At 45.8% G+C, this 22098-nt stretch overlaps 1 protein-coding gene across 3 annotated transcripts in view; it reads left to right on the top strand.

The window, feature by feature from the left end:
• Window positions 1-22098, top strand: part of GSDME (gasdermin E) — a 92425-nt gene that overhangs the window by 38370 nt on the left and 31957 nt on the right. For all 3 annotated transcript variants that reach the window (XM_037836920.1, XM_037836917.1, XM_037836918.1), the window contains 2 exons: window positions 9792-9963; window positions 11640-11760. In XM_037836920.1, coding sequence (XP_037692848.1) covers window positions 9792-9963; window positions 11640-11760 — 293 coding nt within the window. The remainder of the gene's footprint in view (window positions 1-9791; window positions 9964-11639; window positions 11761-22098) is intronic.

Genomic DNA, 22098 nt, shown 5'->3' with positions numbered 1-22098 from the left:
ATATTGGTTTTGCATTTACCCATGTAGTTAGTTATCTTTACTGAAAATCTTCACTTTTTCATACTGCTCCAAGCTGTCTCCCAGCCTTTCCTTTCAACCTGAAGAGCTGTCGTTAGCATTTCTCCGAGGGCAGGTCTCTCATTGACGAATTCTCTCAGTTTCTGTTTATCTGTGTCTCTTTTAAACTCTCCTTCATATTCTGAAGGGAAGTTCTGCTGGATAAAGAATTTGGGGCTGGCAGTTTTTCTCTTTCAGTGCATTAAATTTGTCATACCACTGCCTTCTTGCCTCCATGGTTTTTGATGAGAAATGGGTACTTAATCTTATTGAGGATCCCTTGTGTGTGACAAATATCTCTTCTCTTGCTGTCTTCAGAATATTCTTTATTTTTGGCATTCAACATTTTGGTTAGTATGTGTCTTGGAGTAGGTCTGTTTATCCTCATTGGAGTCATTGGGCTTCTTAGACAAGTATATTTATGTCATCATAAGATTTGGGAAATTTTTGGCTATTATTTCTGCCCCTTTTTCTTGCTCCTTTCCTTCTGGGATTCCCATAATGCTAATGTTGGTTTGCTTTATGTTGTCCCACAGGGCCCTTTAGCTCTACTCACTTTTTTTTTTTTTTTTTTTTTTCATTTTCTCTGTTTTTCCAACTGTGTAATTTTGATTTGTTCCTGTCATCTAGTTCTCTGATTCTTTCTTCTCCCTTTTCTCTGCTGTAGGATGCTTCTAGTGTATTTTTAATCTCCATTACTGTGTTTTTCATCCCCATACATTCTATATTCCTTTCTAAACTTTCTAATTCTTCTTTTTGTCACACATGGTCTTCCTTATATTCTTTAGTTTTATATCCGATTTTAGTTTATTTCTATCCATATTTTCCTTTAGCTCCTTGAATTGATTCGGGAGATTTGACGGAACATCTTTGATGGGTTTCTCCACTGCCTGAGTTTCCTCTGAAGGTTTAATTTGTTCCTTGACTGAGCCGTCTCTTCATTTTCTTCGAGTGGCTTGTGAACTTTTGTTGATGTTTGGGCATTTGATTGCTTTCATGAGCTAACTCTGGACGTCAGTTTTTCACTCTTGTCTAGGGTTTATTGTAGATTGGCTGTGTTAAGGCTCTTCTTCAATGCTGAGTCCAACTTATACTGAACCTTCAGAGCAGCGCCTGTGATTAACAGTTTAGAGTTTTTAAGGCCTTTTTGTACCTGACTCTTACTGAGGGCATGTGCCATAACTGTTAAGATTACCCAATTAAGTGTGACTGTTTCCCCTTCAGGACAGGGTTTCCTTTCCTCTGTTCTTCCTCCAGGAGTCTTGGGCTGTTCTTTTTTTTTTTAATACAATTTTTTTCCCCAGTGGCTGTGATCTTGTCAACTCTGCTCTCATGCTCTGGGCTGCCTTTGTACCCCAGCTTTCTGCTCTGTTCACCCTGCCTTATGGGTGCCCATTGGACCCTTTTCATGTTTTTTTTTTTTGCTTCTGGCAACTTACACATTAGGGGATCCTGACCCATGGAGCCAGATGGGATCAGTGTTCCAAGACACCCAATTTTTCCCTCTAGGTGAACCAGCAGTTGGGGCCAGCCTGGGAATGTGTGCAGCTTGCCAACAGTTCCTCCTTGGGTCACTCTGTTTCTGGGGGCTGCTTTGTATGCGTGGACATGCCGAGTGCTAGGCCCTGTGTTGGGACTGGGTGGCCTTGGTTCCCCATGTCTGAATGTGTGTGGGGCTCTGAGTCACTGCCATAGGTGCCCTGTGGTCAGCGACCGTGGCAGGAAGTGCCCGGGCCACAGCGCTGCCACCGCACATCCCTCAGACCACGCAGGGCTGGGCGTGGGGTGGGGAGGGGTCTGGACAGACAGGTCTGTGCCACTCTCATGCTTTTTTTTCCCCCCTTGGATTCAAGGTTTGTGGAGTCTTTCTCTAGGTTTAGAGTTGAATCGGCCCTTTTATTTAGCTGTCTCTAAGGGGAAATGTGCCCAGGGATGTCGTATCCTGCCATCTTGATGATGTCCCTCCTTGTGCCTCTTTTAAAGAGGGTTAAGAATCTTCCCAGGAACCCTCAACAGATTCTGCCTCAGGTCTCAGTGGCCAGAATTGCAATGGATACCCCATTCCTAACCCGATTTCTGATAAGAACAGAGGAACTATGACTGGATGAGAAATGAATTGGGATTCATCCGTGGGGCTGGGTGCTCGCCCACTCCCTCCCCTAGCACAAGGCTTCCAGACCTGAACAAAATCGGGGTGCTGGTCGCAAGGAGGGACGGGTGGGCAGCTTGTGGTGGCCCCGCCCTCCTGAGGGTGGTCACACCTTCCTGGCACAGGATGGCCCCGAGGTGCCCACAGACCAACACAGCCCTGTTGTGCTCAAGGAGTTTAGACTTCAACAGGGTAAAGGGAGCATCCCCTGGAGGGGCATACGGACAGATGAAAATGGCAGTGACATCTGCGTTTCAGGATTTTAGGAGGTAGCGATGGAAATTAAACTAGTCGTGGGCTTGTGGGGTGTTCTTCCACCTCTGTAGACTGGAGGAGATTGGCTGTCAAAGAGAAGCAGAATTCCTGGCTCAGAAGGGCAAACTCGAGTTGCTGAAGGCAGCCGGCCTGGACCTAATCTAAACAGCCTTTCTAATTATTCTATTCTACAGCTGCTCTGTGAACACACATTTGCTTCTCTTCTAATTGCAGCTTTAGCCAATAAATCAAAACCCCTTTTGGAGAAATACCCAAATTACTAAAGCTTTAATGGTCAATAGATGTCAACATTCCTGTGGGTTAGTGTTTCTTCAGTGTGTTTTTGCACATTTTCCATTTGTAAAACAGTGTAGTGGAAGGAGCACTGGACTAAGAGTCAGAAGACGGGTGTCCTGTTTTTGCTTGGCTGCAGATGTGCCATGATTCTGGCCAGCTCATTACCTCTCTGGGGCTCATTCTCCATTTGTGAGCAGACAGAGTCGATTAGATCAGGGTGAGCAGGGTCACCCCCTCCCGTGCTGTCTTAGTTTCCTGGGGCTGCCTTAGCAAAGTACCACAAATGGGCTGCCTTAAAACCACAGGAATCTATTGTTTCACAGTTCTGGAGACCAGCAGTTCAAACACAGGTGTTCATCCCATGCTCCCTCTGGAGTCTCCAGGGGAGGCTCTGTCCATGGCTCTCTCCTGGCTCCTGGGGCTTTGCTGGCAATCCCTGGGCCTCAGTCTCTGCCTCAGTCTCCAGGTGGCTATCTTCTCCCTCTCTGTCCATATTTTTTCTTCTTATAAGGATTGCAGTCACGTTGGATTAAGGGCCCACCCTAACCCAGTTTGGCCTCCTTAACTGGACATCTTCAAAGACCCTGTTTCCAGATAAGGTCATATTAGCAGGACCAGGAGTTAGGACTTGAACATGTTTTCAGGGACACAATTCAGCCCATAACACACGCCCGTGCAGATATTGCAAAGCAATCACAGCTTTTCTCACTCACCCTCACCTAAACTCGGTCTTTGACCCTTTTTCCTACAACCCAGGCAGTGGCTGCTGACGGACAGTTTGGAGGTGATGTCTGAGATGAAATTGGCTATCCCAGAGCTGGGTGATACCTCGGGTCACTTGTAGTTTTATAATTCCTCCACAGCAGGATAACGTACTGTTATGTCATGTGGTTCGCTGCCTTTGGAGAGCCTTAGAACTCCAGCAGAAGCTCTGTTCCTCTAGGACAGGTTGTGATCAGGGTTATTACATATGAAGAGGGCTGGTGTTGATGGCGACTGCTTTGGTCTTGTTCACAGAGGACTCCCCAGCATCTAGCCCAGTGCCTGGAGCACAGTAGGACTCCCTTCTCATTTGTGGAATCCAATGAATGAAGTTAAAGCGTGCCTTCCTGCAGGGGGGCGGGCCGCCTCTCCACAGGAGTCCTAGGGGACTGCATTTATGCTTTGGAAAAGAAGCCTGCTTTCTTCCTCCTTTTGGATATTATTAGAGTTTTAGAAGTGTTTCCTGTTTTTTTTTTTTCTTCTGGCTTTCAAAACCTTGGGAAGCAGAGAAAATGGAAATTAAAGCCTTCAGTCTGAGAGAGGAGGCGGCCTTATTAGGGCTGGGCCCCCGGAGCTGATGAGTGCTTTAGGAACGAGAACCTGCTTCCTGCTGGGATGTTCTGGCTCATGGCCTGGTCCCTGGCAGCCACGGCCGGGCTTGGAGCCACGCTTCCCCCATCACTGCCTGCTGCTCCCAGCAGCTCCTGCCCTCTGTCTCCTGCCCCAGCCAGCTCCCGTCCTGTGCCCTGACTGTGAGCGGACCAGTGGCTGTTTTCCTTGCTTGCTTTGAGGATCGGCTCACCTTATGAGGCAGCCTGAAACTGGGGCCACAGGCTTTGACAGCCTGGGAATGGATCTCCATCTGGCTTCCCTGCCCATAATGGAAGGAAAGAAACATTTACAGAACGCCTGTCATGCTGGGTGCCGTGTGAGTCACTTGACACAAGACCTCGTTAACATCATTCTCGTAGCACGTCCTCACTTTACAGATGTGCAAACCAAGCCTTGGAGATAGGAAGTTGTGACAAAGCTTGCAAGAGAGACAGCCGAGAACTGACCCAGGTCTTATGTGCTGCAGACCTGCCAGGGACTCAGAAGTGGAATGAGCTCAGAGTAGAGTGGGGGTGAGAGGGGCCCACCAAGCCCGCTGCATGGGGTAGTGTCTCCCCTGTCTGGTTTGTAGCCCACTGTGCTTACTTTGATGCATGCTGCCTTTGGCTCCAGTCCTTTATTGTTGATTATATTCCGCCTCTGCCTCAGTGGCCTCCTGTTCTTGATTTCTTATTGCCATCCCCCAGGAAGAGGAAGGGATTTCAGGCTGTCAGAAGCTGTCCTTAAAAATACGTATGATGAGGATTGGGAATATCTGGCTGTTCATTTTCTCCTGGGAGGGCTTCTGCCCATTTCTCCCTGGCTAGACTCGGGAGAGGGTCTTATTCCTACTCTGCCCTGAAGGATTTATGTGATTATTTATTCAATTATCCATCAACTGTGTGGCTAGCACAGGGCTAGACACCAGTAGCATCAGGGTACACACTCCCAGAGGGTCTTTTTTTTTTTTTTTAATTAAAAAATGTTTTTCATAGGTCATGTGCTTTCATGGTTTAAATGTCAAGAGATCAGAGAGGAAAGGTGAAGTCTCCCCCATCCCTGCTCTCCCAGCCACCTAGTTCCCACCCAAGAGGCAAGCACTGTTAGTAGTTTGTCATTTCTTTCCAAAAAGTCATTCTGTGCATGGTATTCATTGGTGCCTAATGGGGACTAGGAGAGATGGAGCAAACCCCGACAACTTGGGGAGTAGTTCCCAAAGGGCACATGGCTGCAGCCATTGAGAGAGCGGGTCAGGAGGACAGGATGGGCATGGATATTCTGAAAAAGCTTCCCAGAGGATGTGGATCGAGTCCCCCATTCTAGCACCAGCCTCCGGTCTAGTTAAACAGGCAAGATATGAACTTGTAGAAATGAGGAGAGCTACATGAGAGTTAAGCTGCAAGACTGAGATGGAGGTAAGCTTCCCGGTGTGGCCAGAGGGTGCCCTAGTCCGGAGGAAGGAGAGAGCAGCGATGGGGCTGCCGTGGCCAGCAGGGCTCTGTTGTGAAGCACTGACCTGGACTCCTTTGCTCTGTGACTTTGGTTACTGTGTTCACCCTCTCTGAACCTCCTTTTCCTTGTCTGTGAAACCCCTAATCGAGGGATTTTTAACTTTTTTGTTCCTTGAACCCCTACAGCATTCTGAGAAATTTATGACCTCTTTAAATGTATAGAATAAAATACATAGGATTATAAAGAAACTAATTACTATAAATATGGTTCATTCTGTGGACCCCTGCAGTCAGTCTGCAGACCCCGGTTAGGACTAGTCCCTTCATCTCCATCCCCTGGGTTGCTGGGAGCTTCCCAGAGAGCCCCTTGCATGGGGCCTGGTCTTTCTCTTCCTCCCTTCTGTGGGGGTCTGGGCCTGGTCTGGGGGTTGAACATTGGTCAGGGTTGAATGAGGGGAGAGTGGCACGAGCAGTCCAGGAGAGGGGATCTCCTGGGCAAGGTCAGAGACCCCTGGCCTGAGTTGCTTGTATAACAGTAAAGATTCGGGTTCAGATTATGGGGATAGAAGTGGGAAGTGGGCTGGACAGGCAGTTTAGGGCCAGGTGGGGAAGGCTGGTAAAGCTATTTGAGCTGTTTCCTGTAGTTAGAGCCAGGGTGAGGTGGTGGGAGGCACAGGGTACATTTGAGGGGCCGAAGATGGACTGGCTCCCGCACTCAGGGATCCCGGGAGCTTAGGTGACTGGTGCTCTGAGCTGTCCCAGGTCTGTGTCCAAGGCCACTGTGTCCCCAGGGCAGCACCTGGACCTCTCCTGGGGCTGCTTGGGGAGCTGGTGTCATTGACCAGGAGGTGGACTGCTTTGCAAAGAGTCAAATGAAAAATCCACTTTCCTGATACTCAGTTTCCCCTCGGCCTTACTGGAGGAGATGGTGCTCAGATGCATCCGGCCTCCAGTTTCCAAAAGGTGGCAGCACTGTCCCAGGAATCAGAATCCCTGTGACCAGGGTGGGAGTGGGAAGAGCCTACAGCCCATGACACTGCTGCAGGTGGATATCACCTGCCTGTCCCTGCAGCCAGATCTGTTGGCCCAGACAATGATGTCCCAGGCGGCCCCACGTGGTGGCCGTGATAGCCAGCCTGACGGAGCCAGACGGAGCTTGCCCTGGGTGCTAGGGCCACCCTGCAAGGACCCTGTTCTGAAGGCAGCACGGCCTGGAAGGTGATTGGGAAAAGCTGGGCTTGGCAAGCATCTCAGGAATGTCCTGTTCTTCTGGTGCAGAAGGCAGTTGGGTTCCTCCGATTCACTTTTTTTCCTCCCTCTTTTGGTGTTGGGGGGAGAGGTGTGGGGGTTCTGGAGGGTGGTGGGCACTTTAAACAATGGAGTCTTGGCTGATCGAAGCTGAATTTTTCCTTTTCAACCAACTGACCGCAGGCTAAGAACAGCTTGAAGTGTTTGAGTGGATTTTGTGTAAGGCATGCAGCAGTTCATTGATTTCCATTCCTGCAGAGTCACGTGCAGACTCCTAAAGGCAGCCTTCAGTTGTTCCTCTGCCGGTGGGTGTGGGGTTGTGGGCTGAGCACTGCTGCTTCTGATGTCTGTGTTCAAATAGGGTCGAGCCGTTACATTAATTGGGATTGAGAGAATCGATTTTCAAGAATCTCCTAGACCGGAATTGGAGAAGCTTTGAAAGGGCTGGCGCAATTGTGTGTTCTCACTGGTGGATCAGCTGGCCCTCAGCTTCAGTTCTGCCTAGATGATCAAACATGACCTCTTAGGAATATTTAAATCTATATACCTTCTTTAAACCAAAATACAAATCCTCCATTTCCTTCATCTTCCTTGTGTCTTCTTTCTCTCACACAGATGCCCACGTGCTCACACATTCACACATCTATTCAAGCAAATAGAGAAAGAGAAAAAAAAATGTTACTTATTCGTTTGTTCCAAAACTATTTATTGAGCCCATGCTGTACTCTAGGCCCTGATCCTTGCTTCAAGATACGGGGTCAACAGCTGGGCACAGTTCTTCTGTCACGGGCTTTGTATTCTGGAGGGAAGAGGCAGGCAATGAACAAATAAGTGGAAAAGTGAGAGAAACATCATATGGAGACATGCTCTGCGGAGAAGTGGGGTGTTGGGATGTGACAGTGGCATGAGCACTGCTTTACACGGGTGTTCAGGAAATGCCTACTGAGGCGGCGGCCAGCGTCTCAGTGATCTGGGGCATCAGACAGAAGGATGGAGTGGGGTTGACAGCGGCGGTGCCGGACTGCACGGGCCTCATGGCCTGGCTCAGGAGTTTAGATGGGATGTAGCCACCAAATGTTTCTCCACCTTTTAAAAAGTTTCCAATTGTGGTAACATATAACATAAGATTTGCCATTTTAACCATTTTCAAGTGTATAATTCAGAGGCATTAATTATATTTGTTGTGTTGTGCTACCATCACCACCTTCCATTACCAAAACTTTTTCATCCTCCAAATCGGAAACTCTTTAACCATTAGGCAATAACTTCCTGTTCTCCCCCTGCCCCAGCCCCTGGTAACCTCTAATCTAATCTACTCTCTGTCTCTATGAATTTGCTGCTTCTAGATATTTCATATAAGTGAAATCTTACCATATTTGTCCTTTGGTGTCTGACTTATTTCACTCAGTATAATGTCTTCAGGGTCCCTCCGTGTTGCAGCATGGATCAGAACTCCATTCGTCTTTACAGCGGAAGAGTGCTCCATTGTATGCATAACTGCATTTTGTTTATCCATTCATCAGTGAATGCACACTTGGCTTGTTTCCACCCTTTGGCTATTGTGAATAATGCAGTTGTGAATACTGGTATAGCCACTGAAGGGTTTGCAAGGGAATGACTTGAAGAAGTACCTCTGGCCCAGTTAAATGGCCCGTAACTGCCATCGTGTACACCCATCGTGGCTTTGTATTTGTGGGTCTCAGTAGCTGGCGAGCATTTGTGTGGCATTTCATTCTGCTCTCCGTATACACTAACTGCTCACTATTTGTCATCTTGTGTATACCTGACAACAACCCCACAAGGGGGACACTGTTACCGTCAGTTTATCGATGAGAAAACCAAGGGGCAGGGGGAAGTAATTCCCTCGAGGCCACCCAGCTAGAGGGGCAGAACTGGGATTTGGATCCCAGCGAGGCAGGCTCCACTTGCCCTGCTTTATTCTCCTTCCTGGAAGTGGAGACCCTGGACAACTTCTTACACTGAAATGGGACCTTTCCAGCAATTCCCTCCAGTTCTGGGGATTCTTTCTGAAGCCCTAGGAATCTGCATCTGCTTAGGGATGGGCACTGTGTGTGGTTAGGGACACATGATGAGCTTTTCAAGGTAACAAACTTGGACTATTTAAAAAAAAAAAAAGCTTGGGAGGACAACTATGATTCTTGTCGTGCTGACTCCCACTCTAATTTGGTTCTCTTTTCCTTTCCACTTCATAGACTCATGCGTTGTACGAGATCTCCAGAGAGGTGATTGCATCTTTTGCAGAAATCATCTCATGCAGATTGAAATTTAGCCAGTTCTTGGAATCACCCTGAGTGCTGGGTAGAAGCCCCAAGTTTCTGCTGCCTGACCCTCAGCAGGCCATGCCCCACTGGCCTCAGTTTCCCTGTAAAATGACCTGCTGACTTCTAAAACACTTTTTAAAGAGATTGCACATCCTTCCTGGGCTGTCAGATCAGGTCCTTAAATAAGCTTTAGGTTGGGAAGTTCCTTTTTAATTCAAGCCTAATGTCTTCCTCGATGCTTGTACTTTCAGCCTCTTCTCTCCTCTGTGAGAAGCATCTGGTCACCATTCCCCTCCCTCACAACAACCCTGTATTTTTTGGGCTACGGCTGTGATGTAGTCCCTTGGCCTCTGATTAAATAATAAAGCAGAATTCCCGGGGTCCAAGGCAGACGGATTGCAGGCCCCTCTTGTCTCCCTCCTGCCGAGCCAGGGCTGCTGTTTGACAGAGAGCCTCCCTTCTCCCTGGGCCAACCTGTCCTGGAGGCCAGGAAGCCCCGAGGCGGCCCAGGGAGAGCCTGCGTGATGCCTTTCTGGATGAGTTGTGCCCTTTCTCATCTCCAGGAAATAAAGGATTCCGGTTGTCACCTGTTCTCCTCAGCCGCCAGCTGAGTAAGGAGAGAGAACTCAGGTGGCATCAATCTCCCCTGAGGCAGTAGGGCACTCATGGCATTTTTTTTTTTTTCCTTTTCCTTTTTAGAAAAATAAACCTGAAAAGTCCTGTGCTACAGCAGGTGCTGGAGAGGAGGAACGAGGTCCTGTGTGTCTTGACACAAAAGATAGTGACGACGCAGAAATGTGTGATATCCGAGCATGTTCAGATCGAGGAGAAGTGTGGTGGCATGGTGGGGATCCGGACCAAGACTGTGCAGGTGGGGGCGTCTGTGGGGTGCAGCCTCTCTGCTGCCAGTGATGGTCACCTTGATTGGGGGCCACTGACTTTCGGGGGTGGGTATCTTCACTAGTTCAGGACTCTTTCTGTGATGAGTTGGCAGAAATCCAACTCAAATCGGCTTATCAAGAGAGAAAGTATTGGCCCATGTAACTGAAACGTGTGGGGCAATTGCCACTGGATTGAGGCTGCAGAGGACGGGTGAGCCTTCCTCCTATGAGCTGACCCGCCCTCCAGTGGGCCCTCTCCTTGTGGGGCCGGCACCTCTGGGCTTTCATCTGTCCTCCTGCAACCCCAGGGGAAATGGTGCTTCAGGGCTGGCTCTTGAGATGAGCCAGGGTCATGTCCATTCCTGAAGCAGCCCTGGGCCAGGGCACTCAGGTGCTGGGGTTGGCCGGCAGGCCTGTCAGGCACTTTCCCTTGGAAACACGTGAACTGGGATGTGAGAGAGATGCCTTCCCAGAGGAAAACGGATAAATGGATATTGGCCAGGCCAAATCCACAGAGAACTGCTAAAGCCCCCAGAGCCAGGGGTCTCAAAACGATTGCTTTGGGATTAGCTGCCCCAAGATGTGGCATGGAGTTAGGGCAGGTAAAGATCAGTACATTTATGTATCTATATTTATATAAGCAGGTGCTTCTGGATGAAATTATAGACACCAAGCTGACCCTTGAGCCAGTATTAAACTCCAGTGGACTAGGTGACCATCAGCCTCACGCTATTTCCCCTCTGGCTTGCCGGTGTTGCCTGATATTCTGCTCTTAGAGATTGACTTCTTGGGGGTTAACTTTTGGCTTTTGCTAGAGGACCGAGGAAATTTGGAAGGAGATACAGGTTTGGAGCTGGGATTTCCCCTGGCAGGGCCAGCCGTGATACGGGAGATGGCTGAGGCCTCCCTGCCAATGCTACTCTCAACAGTCACTACTCATGGAAGTCCTGGAGCTGCCTGAGAGCCAGGAGGCTGTTTGTTGAGCCAAAGCATCACACTGGGATCAGGTTGCCTAAAAAGTTCTCTGATCTCAGTGTTTGGTCTGCAAATCGATAATCATCTTCCTGTCCCCAGGACGTTGCGGAAAGGGGCCATATCTGTAACAGAGTTTGAAGGAGCAAGTCTTGGTGTCTGATTTCTTGGCAGTTCCTGTCCATTCTTCCCTGATTCCTGCTTTCTCTCCTCCAGCCTCTCCCTACCTCCACCACCCCCCTGCTTTGTTCGACAGCATAGCGTTGTAGCCAGAAGAGGGTGGCACTGGAACGAAGTACTTGCAGGTTCTCTCTCAATTAGGCTCTCCCAGGCAAGCTTTGATGGTTTTCGTTAGGTTTTCGAAGCTGTTTCCATAACCCCCAGTGAGGAAATTGGGAACTTATCGTATTTTTTATCTTCTCTATTCAGCACCATAAACTGAAGTTCTCTTACTCTGAATCTTGCTTTTGTGCCAGCAGGCTGGCAATTTACTTGGGAATATGTGTGATAAACCATGATGCTGACGAAGATTAAATTCTTAACCCGTGCCTGCTGGCTCCTCACTTCCCCTCAGACCGGTGGACATTTTCTGAGTGCCCGCTGTATGCAAGGCCCTAGGGGATACACGGAGGAGCCAGGCAGGGCCCAGCACCAGTGATGGGCGTCCCTGCTGCAAGTGCGCTCTCGCCCACAGGTGTCCGTGACGGAGGACGGGAACGTCGTCAAGGACACCAACGTGGTGCTGGAGATCCCGGCTTCCACCACCATTGCCTGCGGCATTGTGGAGCTGCATGTGAAGCTGGACAGCCAGTTTGGTGAGTACCAGCCTCCTGCTAGGACTCTGAGGAGGCAGCTAAGCCTCTGGGGATGCTGAGGGACACCCCTTCTTCCCTTGAGGCACCCACTTGTAGAGGATCCCCCATTGCTTTGGGGTTGTAAGGAAAGAAACAACAGCTATTAGAAGAGTTTGGGGATGACCCATGACCCCATCCCTGGGCATGTGGGGTGCATTGAGCAGGCTCTGGGGAGGGGACACTGCAGAGCAGTGCCACCTCCCCTTCTCCCCCACCCCAGACATTGATGTGGGGCTCCTCGGTCAGACAGACCCAGTGTCACACCCAGTGCCACCATGTCCTGTGAGGTCTCGGGCAAGTTGCAAACCTAGCTGAGCCTCAGCTTCTCTGTCTCAGAAAGGGGAAAGATACTCCCTCACAGGGCTGTGGTGAGGCTTAAGCTAGATAAAGCATACAAAGTGCCTGGCACATGGCCATTTGTTAAGTACTCCACCCTAGCTATTACTACTCGTCTTATTATTACTATCTGCCTCCACAATGTGCAGCCAAACATGCTGAACTTGTCCTTCCTCTGCTAATCTCACGTGTGTCCAAAGCTTATAGATCCTGATCATTGCGTAGTTTGAAGAAAATAAGGGCTCTAATTTAGTTAGCATCTCCTGCTCTTAGAAGCCCCTGGCTCCTTCCCCCACTCTCCTCCTGAGAAGAGGTTGTGTCAAAACTGACCACTTTTGGGAAAATGCATGAATAAACACAACATAATAAGTTAAACTTTTTAGGTGTGATGATGATATTGTAGTTATATTCAAAAAAACGACTCCTTATCTTTTAGAGATTTACACTGGAATATTCCTGGATGAAATGGCAACATGTCTGGGGTTTGCTGCAAAATACTGTGAGGGGGAGTGCAAGGGTGTTGGGAGGGGGTTAGAGAAGAGAGAAGAGTGGCCCTGGGTTGACAAATCGCAGCTGGACGATGGGCATGTGGAGGCCCATTAGACTCTCTCTATTCTTGTGTGGTTTGATGTGTTCCATAATAAAAATGTTTTTGGAAGTGTGCCACAGTAGACCATGCCCGTGTCTGTAGCTGCCTCCTGCTCTTCCCCCGTGTGTCTTTCCATCGAGTGGGAAGGATGAGGCTCCGGATGAAGACATCGTGGATGAGATAGTCTTTTGCACTCACAAACTCATGAGTTACCTCGCTGTTCACCCACAGCTGCGGGAAGTCAGAGGAGAATGCTGGCTGTCCTCACGTGACACAGCTGACAAGTTAGTGGGCATTTGAGGATTAGAAGGAGACAGAGCCGAGGCACAGAGTGAGGCCCAGAGCCGAGCCTGCCTCTTTCATTCTATAGCCGAGGCAGCCTGTGTTTTGGGGAAGTGAAGTGACTTGCATGAGGCAGCATAAAGAGGAGTTTTACGAATAGGTCAGAGGTAGATCAGGACACTGAATCTTTTTGACCCAGAGTTCCAAATGTCAACTTATGGACATTTTTAAAACATTATTTTTTTCTCTTTGAGACTTCTGTTGTCTAAATAACTGCAGTTGCTATGATGATTAAGTTTTTCCTCAGGTTTTTGTTCGTACTGTATGGTGAGTGGTGTCATCCCTCGAGCTATGTGATTCCAGCCCAGGACACTTGCGTCTTGGTTGTCCCGCCCAGCCTTACTGGGGGTGAATGTGTCACTTTGTACAGTCTTTTGGAATTTTGGCCTGTACCCGAGAATACCCACGGGAGCCGTGTAGACCCTTTGGCTGCTGGGGGCCCAGGCGGGGTGGGTTTCTTCTTGTTTGCCCAAGGAGGTGGCCCTACCTGGCCTGCCTGGAGCCTCCCTTTTCCCAGATGGGGGTTTGAAAGACACAGCCTGGCCTGGCCCTCCTGTTTGCATTTCAATTTCAGGCCTTTTTTCTTGCTTGCTTCCACTGTCTTTGAAAATAAACTCCTCTTTGTGCTGTGGAGAAGAAGGTACACTGGGGATTTCTCAGCAGTTCCCTTGGCTTGTTTCCCACACCCTGGCCGTAGAAGCAGCTCTCTTGTTCTTTCCCTCTGTTGATGCAATGCTTTGCAGCTTGGTGGTCAGGCCGACATTCTGTGTGACTCACTGCCTGATTTTAAAACCAGTTCTGCTTTCTTTGCCCGTCTGTGTTTTCTGTTCACTGTTGCTGCAGAATGTTCTGGTCCAGCTCCATCAACATAGATGTGCAGGGGCTGGTAAGGCCATGAAGAGGCTGCCTGATGGAGCTCCTACGTTCTGAGGGGGATGACATTTGAGAGGGATCCTCCTTGTCCTTTTGAACACAGAGAGGCAGATGCCACAGTCCTATGGATGCAACCCGTCTCTCAGCCACGCAGGCCACAGTGTGGTCCCTTCCTTCTCCAACAGCCCCCTCTCTGGCAACACTTAGGGAAATCAGAAGCATCATTTCAGTGTCTTGAACTTTAGCCTATACTTTTTTACAGTTAGCAATTTGTCAGTGTCCTTTCAGCTCAGATTTCCTACTGGGTCATGATCCTAGTGTTTCCCACATTTGCCCAGAGTCCATCAACTTCTTCCAAGACCTGTGGGCTTAGACACTAGCATCTCCCCAGGTTCCTGCTGCAGACTCTTAATGGCCTCACAGTGTAGCCAATGTGATTATTCTAAAATAAAACTTGTTCATTTCATTCCCCTGCTTAAACACCCTCTGTGTCTCCCTACTGTCTCCAAGATAAAGTTTAAACTTCAGAGCACATTGTGGTTCAACCCAGCTTGTGTCTCAGTCTTCCCTCTCATCACCAGCCCGTCCAACCCACTGATCTTGCCAAAGTTGGCCCACTGTCTTAGAAGGTGCCACTTTCCCTCACCCCTGAGCCACTGCACCTGCTGTTCCTTCTGTCTGGAGCTTGCTCTCTGCCTCTTTGTCAGGCTAAGTTCTGGGGAACCTTTAGGAAGTGATCTAAACACTCCTTTGCCTGAGGCACCTTTTCTGGTTCTCTCTCCCAGCCTACCACTCGGGGATCTTTCTGCCTCCGCCAACGCTACCCGGGTTAACCCCTGTCCTCGTTCTTGCCATGCTTATTGTCATGGCCTGGGCTTTAGTGCTTTGGTATCTATGGGATCTAGCACAGTACCTGGCACATGGTAGGGAGCTGCTGCGTATTTGCCAGGCAGAGGGGGTGGGTGGGAGAAGGCATGGCAGCCCTTCGGGGGCCACGCGTGTGTAAAGGCAAGAGTGGTGTTGGTGTCATGTGCTGTGGACACTTAAATACCAGTTGGTTCCACATTATTTATAGGTTCTTGGCAGGGTTTGAGGATGTCTTATAGTCATGACCCCTGTCCACAGGGAGCCTGTTCTCTTCTAACACTGGACAGTGGTGCTCCCTGGTCCCAGTGACTGTTTAGTTTTTAAACATGTAAAGATGTTTGTTTGTTCAAGCAGTAGACCAAACCAAACACACAAGTGTTTATCTGTCCACGGCTTGTATGGCAGCTCTGTAGAGTCATTGCACACCACGCCTTTCTGCTTCGTGCCCAGGGCTGCAAGATGGCTCCCGCTGCCTCGGGCGCCTCAGCTGTGAAGGGAGGGCAGAGGGGCCCGGGGCCCTGGAACTGCCTCCCCGCCCTGGAACTGCCTCCCCTGGGCTGCCACCACCCTCACGGCCATGGCCGGTCACATGGTCAACACTCAGCTGCACAGGGTGCTGGGGAAGAATAGTTTTATTTTAGTTTTCTACTTTTATTTTACTTATAAACACTCCATATCTACCAAACATACACTCCCCCTTTCTTTGTTCCCCTTTCCATAGTATTCTCTAATCTACTTTCTGTCTCTGTGAATTTGCTATTTCTAGACATCTTCTAATATTTAGTGCCTCATACAGTATCTCTCCTTATGTGTCTTGGTTATTTTACCAAGCATAATGTTTACAAGGTCCTCCATGTTGCAGCGTGTCTCAGAACTTCATTCTCTCTTATGGCTGAATAATATTCCATTGTTCATCGAGCCATCTGTTGATGGACACTTTTTGGCTATTGTGAATAATGCTGCTATAGACTTTGCTGTACAAGCATCTGTTTGAGACCCGTTTTCACTTTCTTTGGGTATATACCTAGAAATAGAATTTCTGGGTCATATGGTGATTCTATATTTTACTTTTTGAGTATGGCTATATTGCTTTCCACAGTGGCTGTACCATTTTACATTCCTACCAACAATACACTGAAGTTCTGATTTCTCTGTGTGTTGATCTTATAGTCTGTCATTCTGCTGAAATCTTTTATTAGCTCTAGTAGTTTCCTTTGGGTTTTCTATACATAAGATCATGTCATTTGCATATAGCGATTATTTTACTTCTTCCTTTCCAATTTGGATGCATTTTATTTATTTTTCTTGCCTAATTTCTCTAGCTAGAACTTTTAGGACAATATTGAATAGCAATGGGGAAAGCAGGCATCCTTGTCTTGTTCCTGATCTTAAGGGAAGACTTTAAGTCATTCATCACTAAGATGTTAGCTGAGGGTTCTTCATAAATGGACTTTATGATATTGAAAACGTTCCCTTCTGTTCTGGTTTTCTAATGCTGCCATTATGCAAAATACCAGAAATGGATTGGCTTTTATAAAGGGGGTTTATTTGGTTACAAATTTACAGTCCTTAGGACATAAAAGTGTCCTAACTAAGGCATCCACAATAGGATACCTTCACTGAAGAAAGGGTGATGGCATCTGGAACACCTCTGTCAGCTGGGAAGGCACATGGCTGGTGTCTGCTGGTCCTTAGCTCTCAAGTTGCATTGCTTTCAGCTTCTGATTCGAGTGGCTTTCTAAGCATCTGGGAGTCCTTTCTTAGTTTCTCTGGGGCAAACTCTGGGCTTCATCTCTTAGCATCTCCAAATGTCCTTCTGGCTTCATCATCAACCATCTCTAAGCATCAGCAAGCATCTGGGTCTGTGTCAGCTCTTAGCTTCTCTCTTAAATACTCCAGTGAACTACTCAAGACCCACCCTGAATAGGTAGGGTCCACATCAACATGGAAATAATTTAATCAGAGTTCTCACCCACAGTTGAGTGAGTCACATCTCCATGGAAACATTTAAACAAAAGGTTACACCCTAATCAAGACTCTGCTAGTCTTCCCTACTGTCTGCCCCACAAGATTGCATTAAATAACATGGCTTTTCAGGGGACATAATATATACAAACTGGCACACCTTCCATTCTTAGTTTTCTGAGTGTTTTTATCAAGAAAGGGTGCTGGATTTTGTCAGAGGCCTTTTCTGCATCAACTGAGATAATTCTGTGTTTTTTTTGTTTGTCCTGTTTATGTGGTGTATTGTATTGATTGACTTTCTAATGTTGAACCACCCTTGCATTCCTGGGATAAATCTCACTTAGTCATAGCGAATAATCTTTCTCACTATGCTGCTGAATTCAGTTTAATATTATTTTGTTAATGATTTCCCAAAGGAAATTGGTCTGATTTTCTTTTCTTGTATCTTTACCAGGCTTTGGTAATCAGGGTAATGCTGGCCTCGTAGAATAAATTAGGAAGTGTACTTCCTCTTGAATTCTTTGGAATAGTTTGAGAAGGATTGGCATTAATTCTTCTTTAACTATTTGGTAGAATTCACCAGTGAAGCCATCTAGTCCTGGACTTTTCTTTGGTGGAAAATTTTTGATTTATTGATTCAGTCACTGTACTTATTATAGGTTTTCTGAGGTTTTCTATTTCTTCTTGAGTTATTTAGGTTATCTGATTTGCTGGTATACAATTGTTTATAGTATTGTTATCTTTTTTGTTTCTATAAGGTCAGTAGTGATACCAGTTTTCATTTCTGATTTTAGTTATTTGTATTCTCTTTTGTTCCTTATCAATCTGGCTAAACGTGTGTCAGCTCCCCCCCCCCCCCCCCCCCCCCCCCCCCCCCGGCCAAAGACCCAACTTTTTGCTTATTCCTCAATGGTTTCTCTATTTCATTTATATTCAAATCTTAACTGTTTTTCTATTCTCTGTCTTCACTAAAATCTTAATTATTTTCTTCCTTTTCCTAACTTTGGGTTTACTTTGTTCTTCTTTTTATAGTTCTTCATGATATAGAGTTAGGTTATTAATCTGAGATACTCTTTTCTTAAGATAGTGTTCTAGTTTGCTAATGCTGCTGGAATGCAAAACACCAGAAATGAACTGGCTTTTATAAAAGGGGGTTTATTTGGTTACACAGTTACAGTCTTAAGGCCATAAAGTGTCCAAGGTAACACTACAGCAATCGGGTACCTTCACTTGAGGATGGCCAATGGTATCCAGAAAACCTCTGTTAGCTGGGAAGGCACGTGGCTGGCATCTGCTCCAAGTTCTGGTTCCAAAATGACTTTCTCCCAGGACATTGCTCCAAAGTTCTTGTTCCAAAATGGCTTTCTCCCAGGACGTTCCTCTCTAGGCTGCAGTTCCTCAAAAATGTCACTCTTAGTTGCACTTGGGGTATTTGTCCTTTCTTAGCTTCTCTGGAGCAAGAGTCTGCTTTCAACAGCTGTCTTCAAACTGTCTCTCATCTGCAGCTCCTGTGCTTTCTTCAAAGCATCCCTCTTGGCTGTAGCTCCTCTTCAAAAGTTCACTCTCAGCTGCACTGAGTTCTTTCTGTTATGTCAGCTCATTTATATGGCTCCACTGATCAACTTAGACCCACCCCGAATGGGCAGAGCAACACCTCCATGGAAATTATCCAATCAGGGTCATCACCGGCAGCTGGGTGGGGCACATTCCAAAGAAACACTCAAAGAATTACAGTCTAATCAACACTGAAAATGTCTGCCCACACAAGATTACATCAAAGATAATGGCATTTGGGGGACACAATATATTCAAACTGGCACAGATACGTATTCATAGCTATAAATTTCCCTCTGAGCCCTGCCTTTGCCACATCCCATAAATTTTGGTATGTTGTGCATTTGTTTTCATTCATCTGAAAATATTTTCTAGTTTCCCTTCTAATTTCTTCTTTACTCCATTAGTTATTTCAGAGTGTGCTCTTTTTTTATTGATTCCTAGCCTCACTCCATTGTGTTTGGAGAAGTGACTATCTTTTAAAATATATTGAGATGTCTTTTGTGCCCTACTATATGGTCTGTCTTGGAGAATGATCTGTGTGCACTTGAAAAGAATGTGTATTCTGCTGTTGTTGGGTAATGTGTTTTCTATGTTTGTTCTATCTAGTTAGTTTATAGTGTTGTTCAGGTTCACTATTTTCTTGTTGATCTTTTGCCTAGATGTTCTATCCATTATTAAAAGTGATGTATTGAAGTCTCCTACTATTAATATAAAACTACTTCTCCTTTCAAGTCTGTCAATATTTATTTCACATATTTTGGTGCCCTGATGTTAGGTGCATGTGTTTATAATTGTTAAATCTTCTTGTTGAATTGTCCTTTTTATTGAGTGTCCTTCTTTGTAACAGTTTTTTAAAGTTTATTTTGTCTGATATTAGTATAGCCAGTCTAACTTTCATTTGATTATTATTTGCACTTTCAACCTGTTTGTGTCTTTGGATAGATAAATCTCTTGTTAACAGCATATATTTAGGTCAAGCTTCTTTACCCATTCTGTCAATCTGTCTTTTGATGAGAGAATTTAATCCATTTACATTTAAGGTAATTACTGATAAGGCAAAACTGCTGTTTTGCTTATTTTGTCATGTCTTATACTTTTTCTTGTCCTTCTTTCCTCCGTTACTGCCTTCCTTTTTGTTTAGATGATCTTTAAATTGTGCCATTTTTTATGGAGATTATTCACACACCATACAATTATCCACAGATCCAAAGCGTACAATCAGTTGCCCACAGTACCATCATATAGCTGTGCATCCACCACAATTTTTTTTTGAATTTTTAGAGCATTTTCATTACTCCAGAAAAGAAATAAAGACACACACACACACACACACACACACACACACACACACACACACACACACACACACACACACAAAGGAACTTAAATCTTCCCATACCCCTACCCGCCCCCATTATTGACTTATGGTATTGGTATAGTACATTTGTTACTGTTGATGAAAGAATGTTAAAATACTAACTGTAGTCTATATATAGTTTGCAATAGATACACTTTTCTCCCTATATGCCCCTCTATTATTAACTTATACTTACAGTGTCATACATTGGTTCTAGTTCATGAAAGAGATTTCTAAAATTTCAGAGTTAATCACAGACATGCCCACCACAAGATTCACTGTTTTATACATTCCCATCTTTCAATCTCTAACTTTCCTTCTGGTGACATACGTGACTCTGAACTTTCCCTTTCCACCATATTCACACACTATTCAGCACTGTTAGTTATTCTTACAATGTGCTACTGTCACCTCTGCCCATTTTCAAACAATTAAGTTCAATCTAGTTGAACATTCTGCTCATAATAAGCAACCGCTCTTCATTCTTCAGCCTCGTTCCACATCCTGGTAACTTATGTTTCGTGTCTATGAGTTTACATATTATAATTAGTTCATATCACTGAGACCCTGCAATATTTGTCCTTATGTGTCTGACTTATCTCACTCAATGTAGCTTCCTCAAGCTTTCTTCATCAACCCATTTTTTTTAAGATGGTTTTGTTCACACCCCATACATTCCATCCTAAGTACACAATCGATGGTTCCTTGTATAGTCACGTATTTATATATTCACCACTTTCACCACTATCTATATAAGGACATCTTCATTTCTTCCACAAAGGAGGAAGAGTCAAAGAAGGTAGAGAGACAGAAGAAAAAGAAAGAAGAGAAAAAACAAAACAAAACAAAACATGACAGCTAGGAAGCAACAAAAGGAAAGATAGCATTAAACTAAAGTAGAATAAAGAATCAGACAACCTCACCAATGCCAAGAGTCCCATACCCCTTCCTTATGTCCCCCTCTTATATGCATTTAGCTTTGGTATATTGCCTTTGTTACACTAAAGGAAGCATAATACAATGTTTCTGTTAATTATAGTCTCTAGTTTGCATTGATTGTATTTTCCCCCCAATACCACACTATTTTTAACACCTGGCAAGGTTGACATTCATTTGTTCTCCCTCAACTAAAAACATATTTGTACATTTTATCACAATTGTTGAGCACTCTAGGTTTCACTGAGTTATACAGTCCCAGTCTTTATCTTTCCTCTTTCCTTCTGGTGTCCCACATGCTTCTAACCTTCCTCTTTCAACCATACGCACAGTGGTCTTTGTTCAGTGTACTTACATTTCTGTGCTACCATCACTCAAGATTGTGTTCCAAACCTCTCACTTCTGTCTTTTCCTATCTATCTGTAGTGCTCCCTTTAGTATTTCCTGTAGCGCAGGTATCTTGTTCACACACTCAGTCATTGCCTGTTCGTCAGAAAATATTTTAAACTCTCCCTCATATTTGAAGGATAGTTTTGCCAGATATAGGATTCTTGGTTGGCGGTTTTTCTCTTACAGTATCTTAAATATATCACACCACTTCCTTGTTGCCTCCATGGTTTCTACTGAGAAATCCACATATAGTCTTATCAAGCTTCCTTTGTATGTGATGGATTGCTTTTCTCTTGCTGCTTTCAGGATTTTCTCTTTGTCTTTGATGTTTTATAATCTAATTATTAAGTGTCTTGGCATAGGCCTATTCAGATCTATTCTGTTTGGGGTATGCTGCACTTCTTGGATCTGTAATTTTGTGTCTTTCATAAGAAATGGGACATTTTCTTTGATTATTTCCTCTATTATTGTTTCTGCCCCTTTTGCCTTCTCTTCTCATTCTGGGACACCCATGACACATACATTCATACATTTCATGCTGTCATTCAATTCCCTGAGATGTTGCTCATATTTTTCCATTTTTTTCCCTATCTGTTCTTTTGTGTGTAGGATTTCAGGTGTCTTATTCTCCAGTTCCTGAGTGTTTTCTTCTGCCTCTTGAGATCTGCTGTGTATGTCTCCAATGTCATTCATCTTTTGTGTTGTGCCTTTCATTTCCATAGATTCTGCCCATTGTTTTTCCAAACTTTTGATTTCTCCCTTATGCCCAGTGTTTTCATTATACACTTCATCTCTTATGCTGTATCTTCCCTAAACTTTTTGAATTGATTTAGCATTAGTTATTTCAATTCCTGTATCCCAGTATGACTGGGCCATAACTTTGTTTTTCTTAGTGTAGGTTATAGTTTTTGGTTGTCTAGGCATCTGGTTTCCTTGGCTACCCCAATCAGCTATTCCCAGACCAGAATGGGCTCAGATCTCAGAAGGGGGCAATATTCAGTATCAGGTCTCCCTGAGGGTACATCTTAGAAGATTGACACACCCTGCAGGGCCTCAAGCTGCTGTGCTTTTCCTAACCTGCCCAGCA

This window comes from Choloepus didactylus, chromosome 5, assembly GCF_015220235.1.
Source record: "Choloepus didactylus isolate mChoDid1 chromosome 5, mChoDid1.pri, whole genome shotgun sequence".
NCBI lineage: Eukaryota > Metazoa > Chordata > Mammalia > Pilosa > Megalonychidae > Choloepus > Choloepus didactylus.
This window is presented reverse-complemented; position numbering and strand designations above follow the sequence as displayed.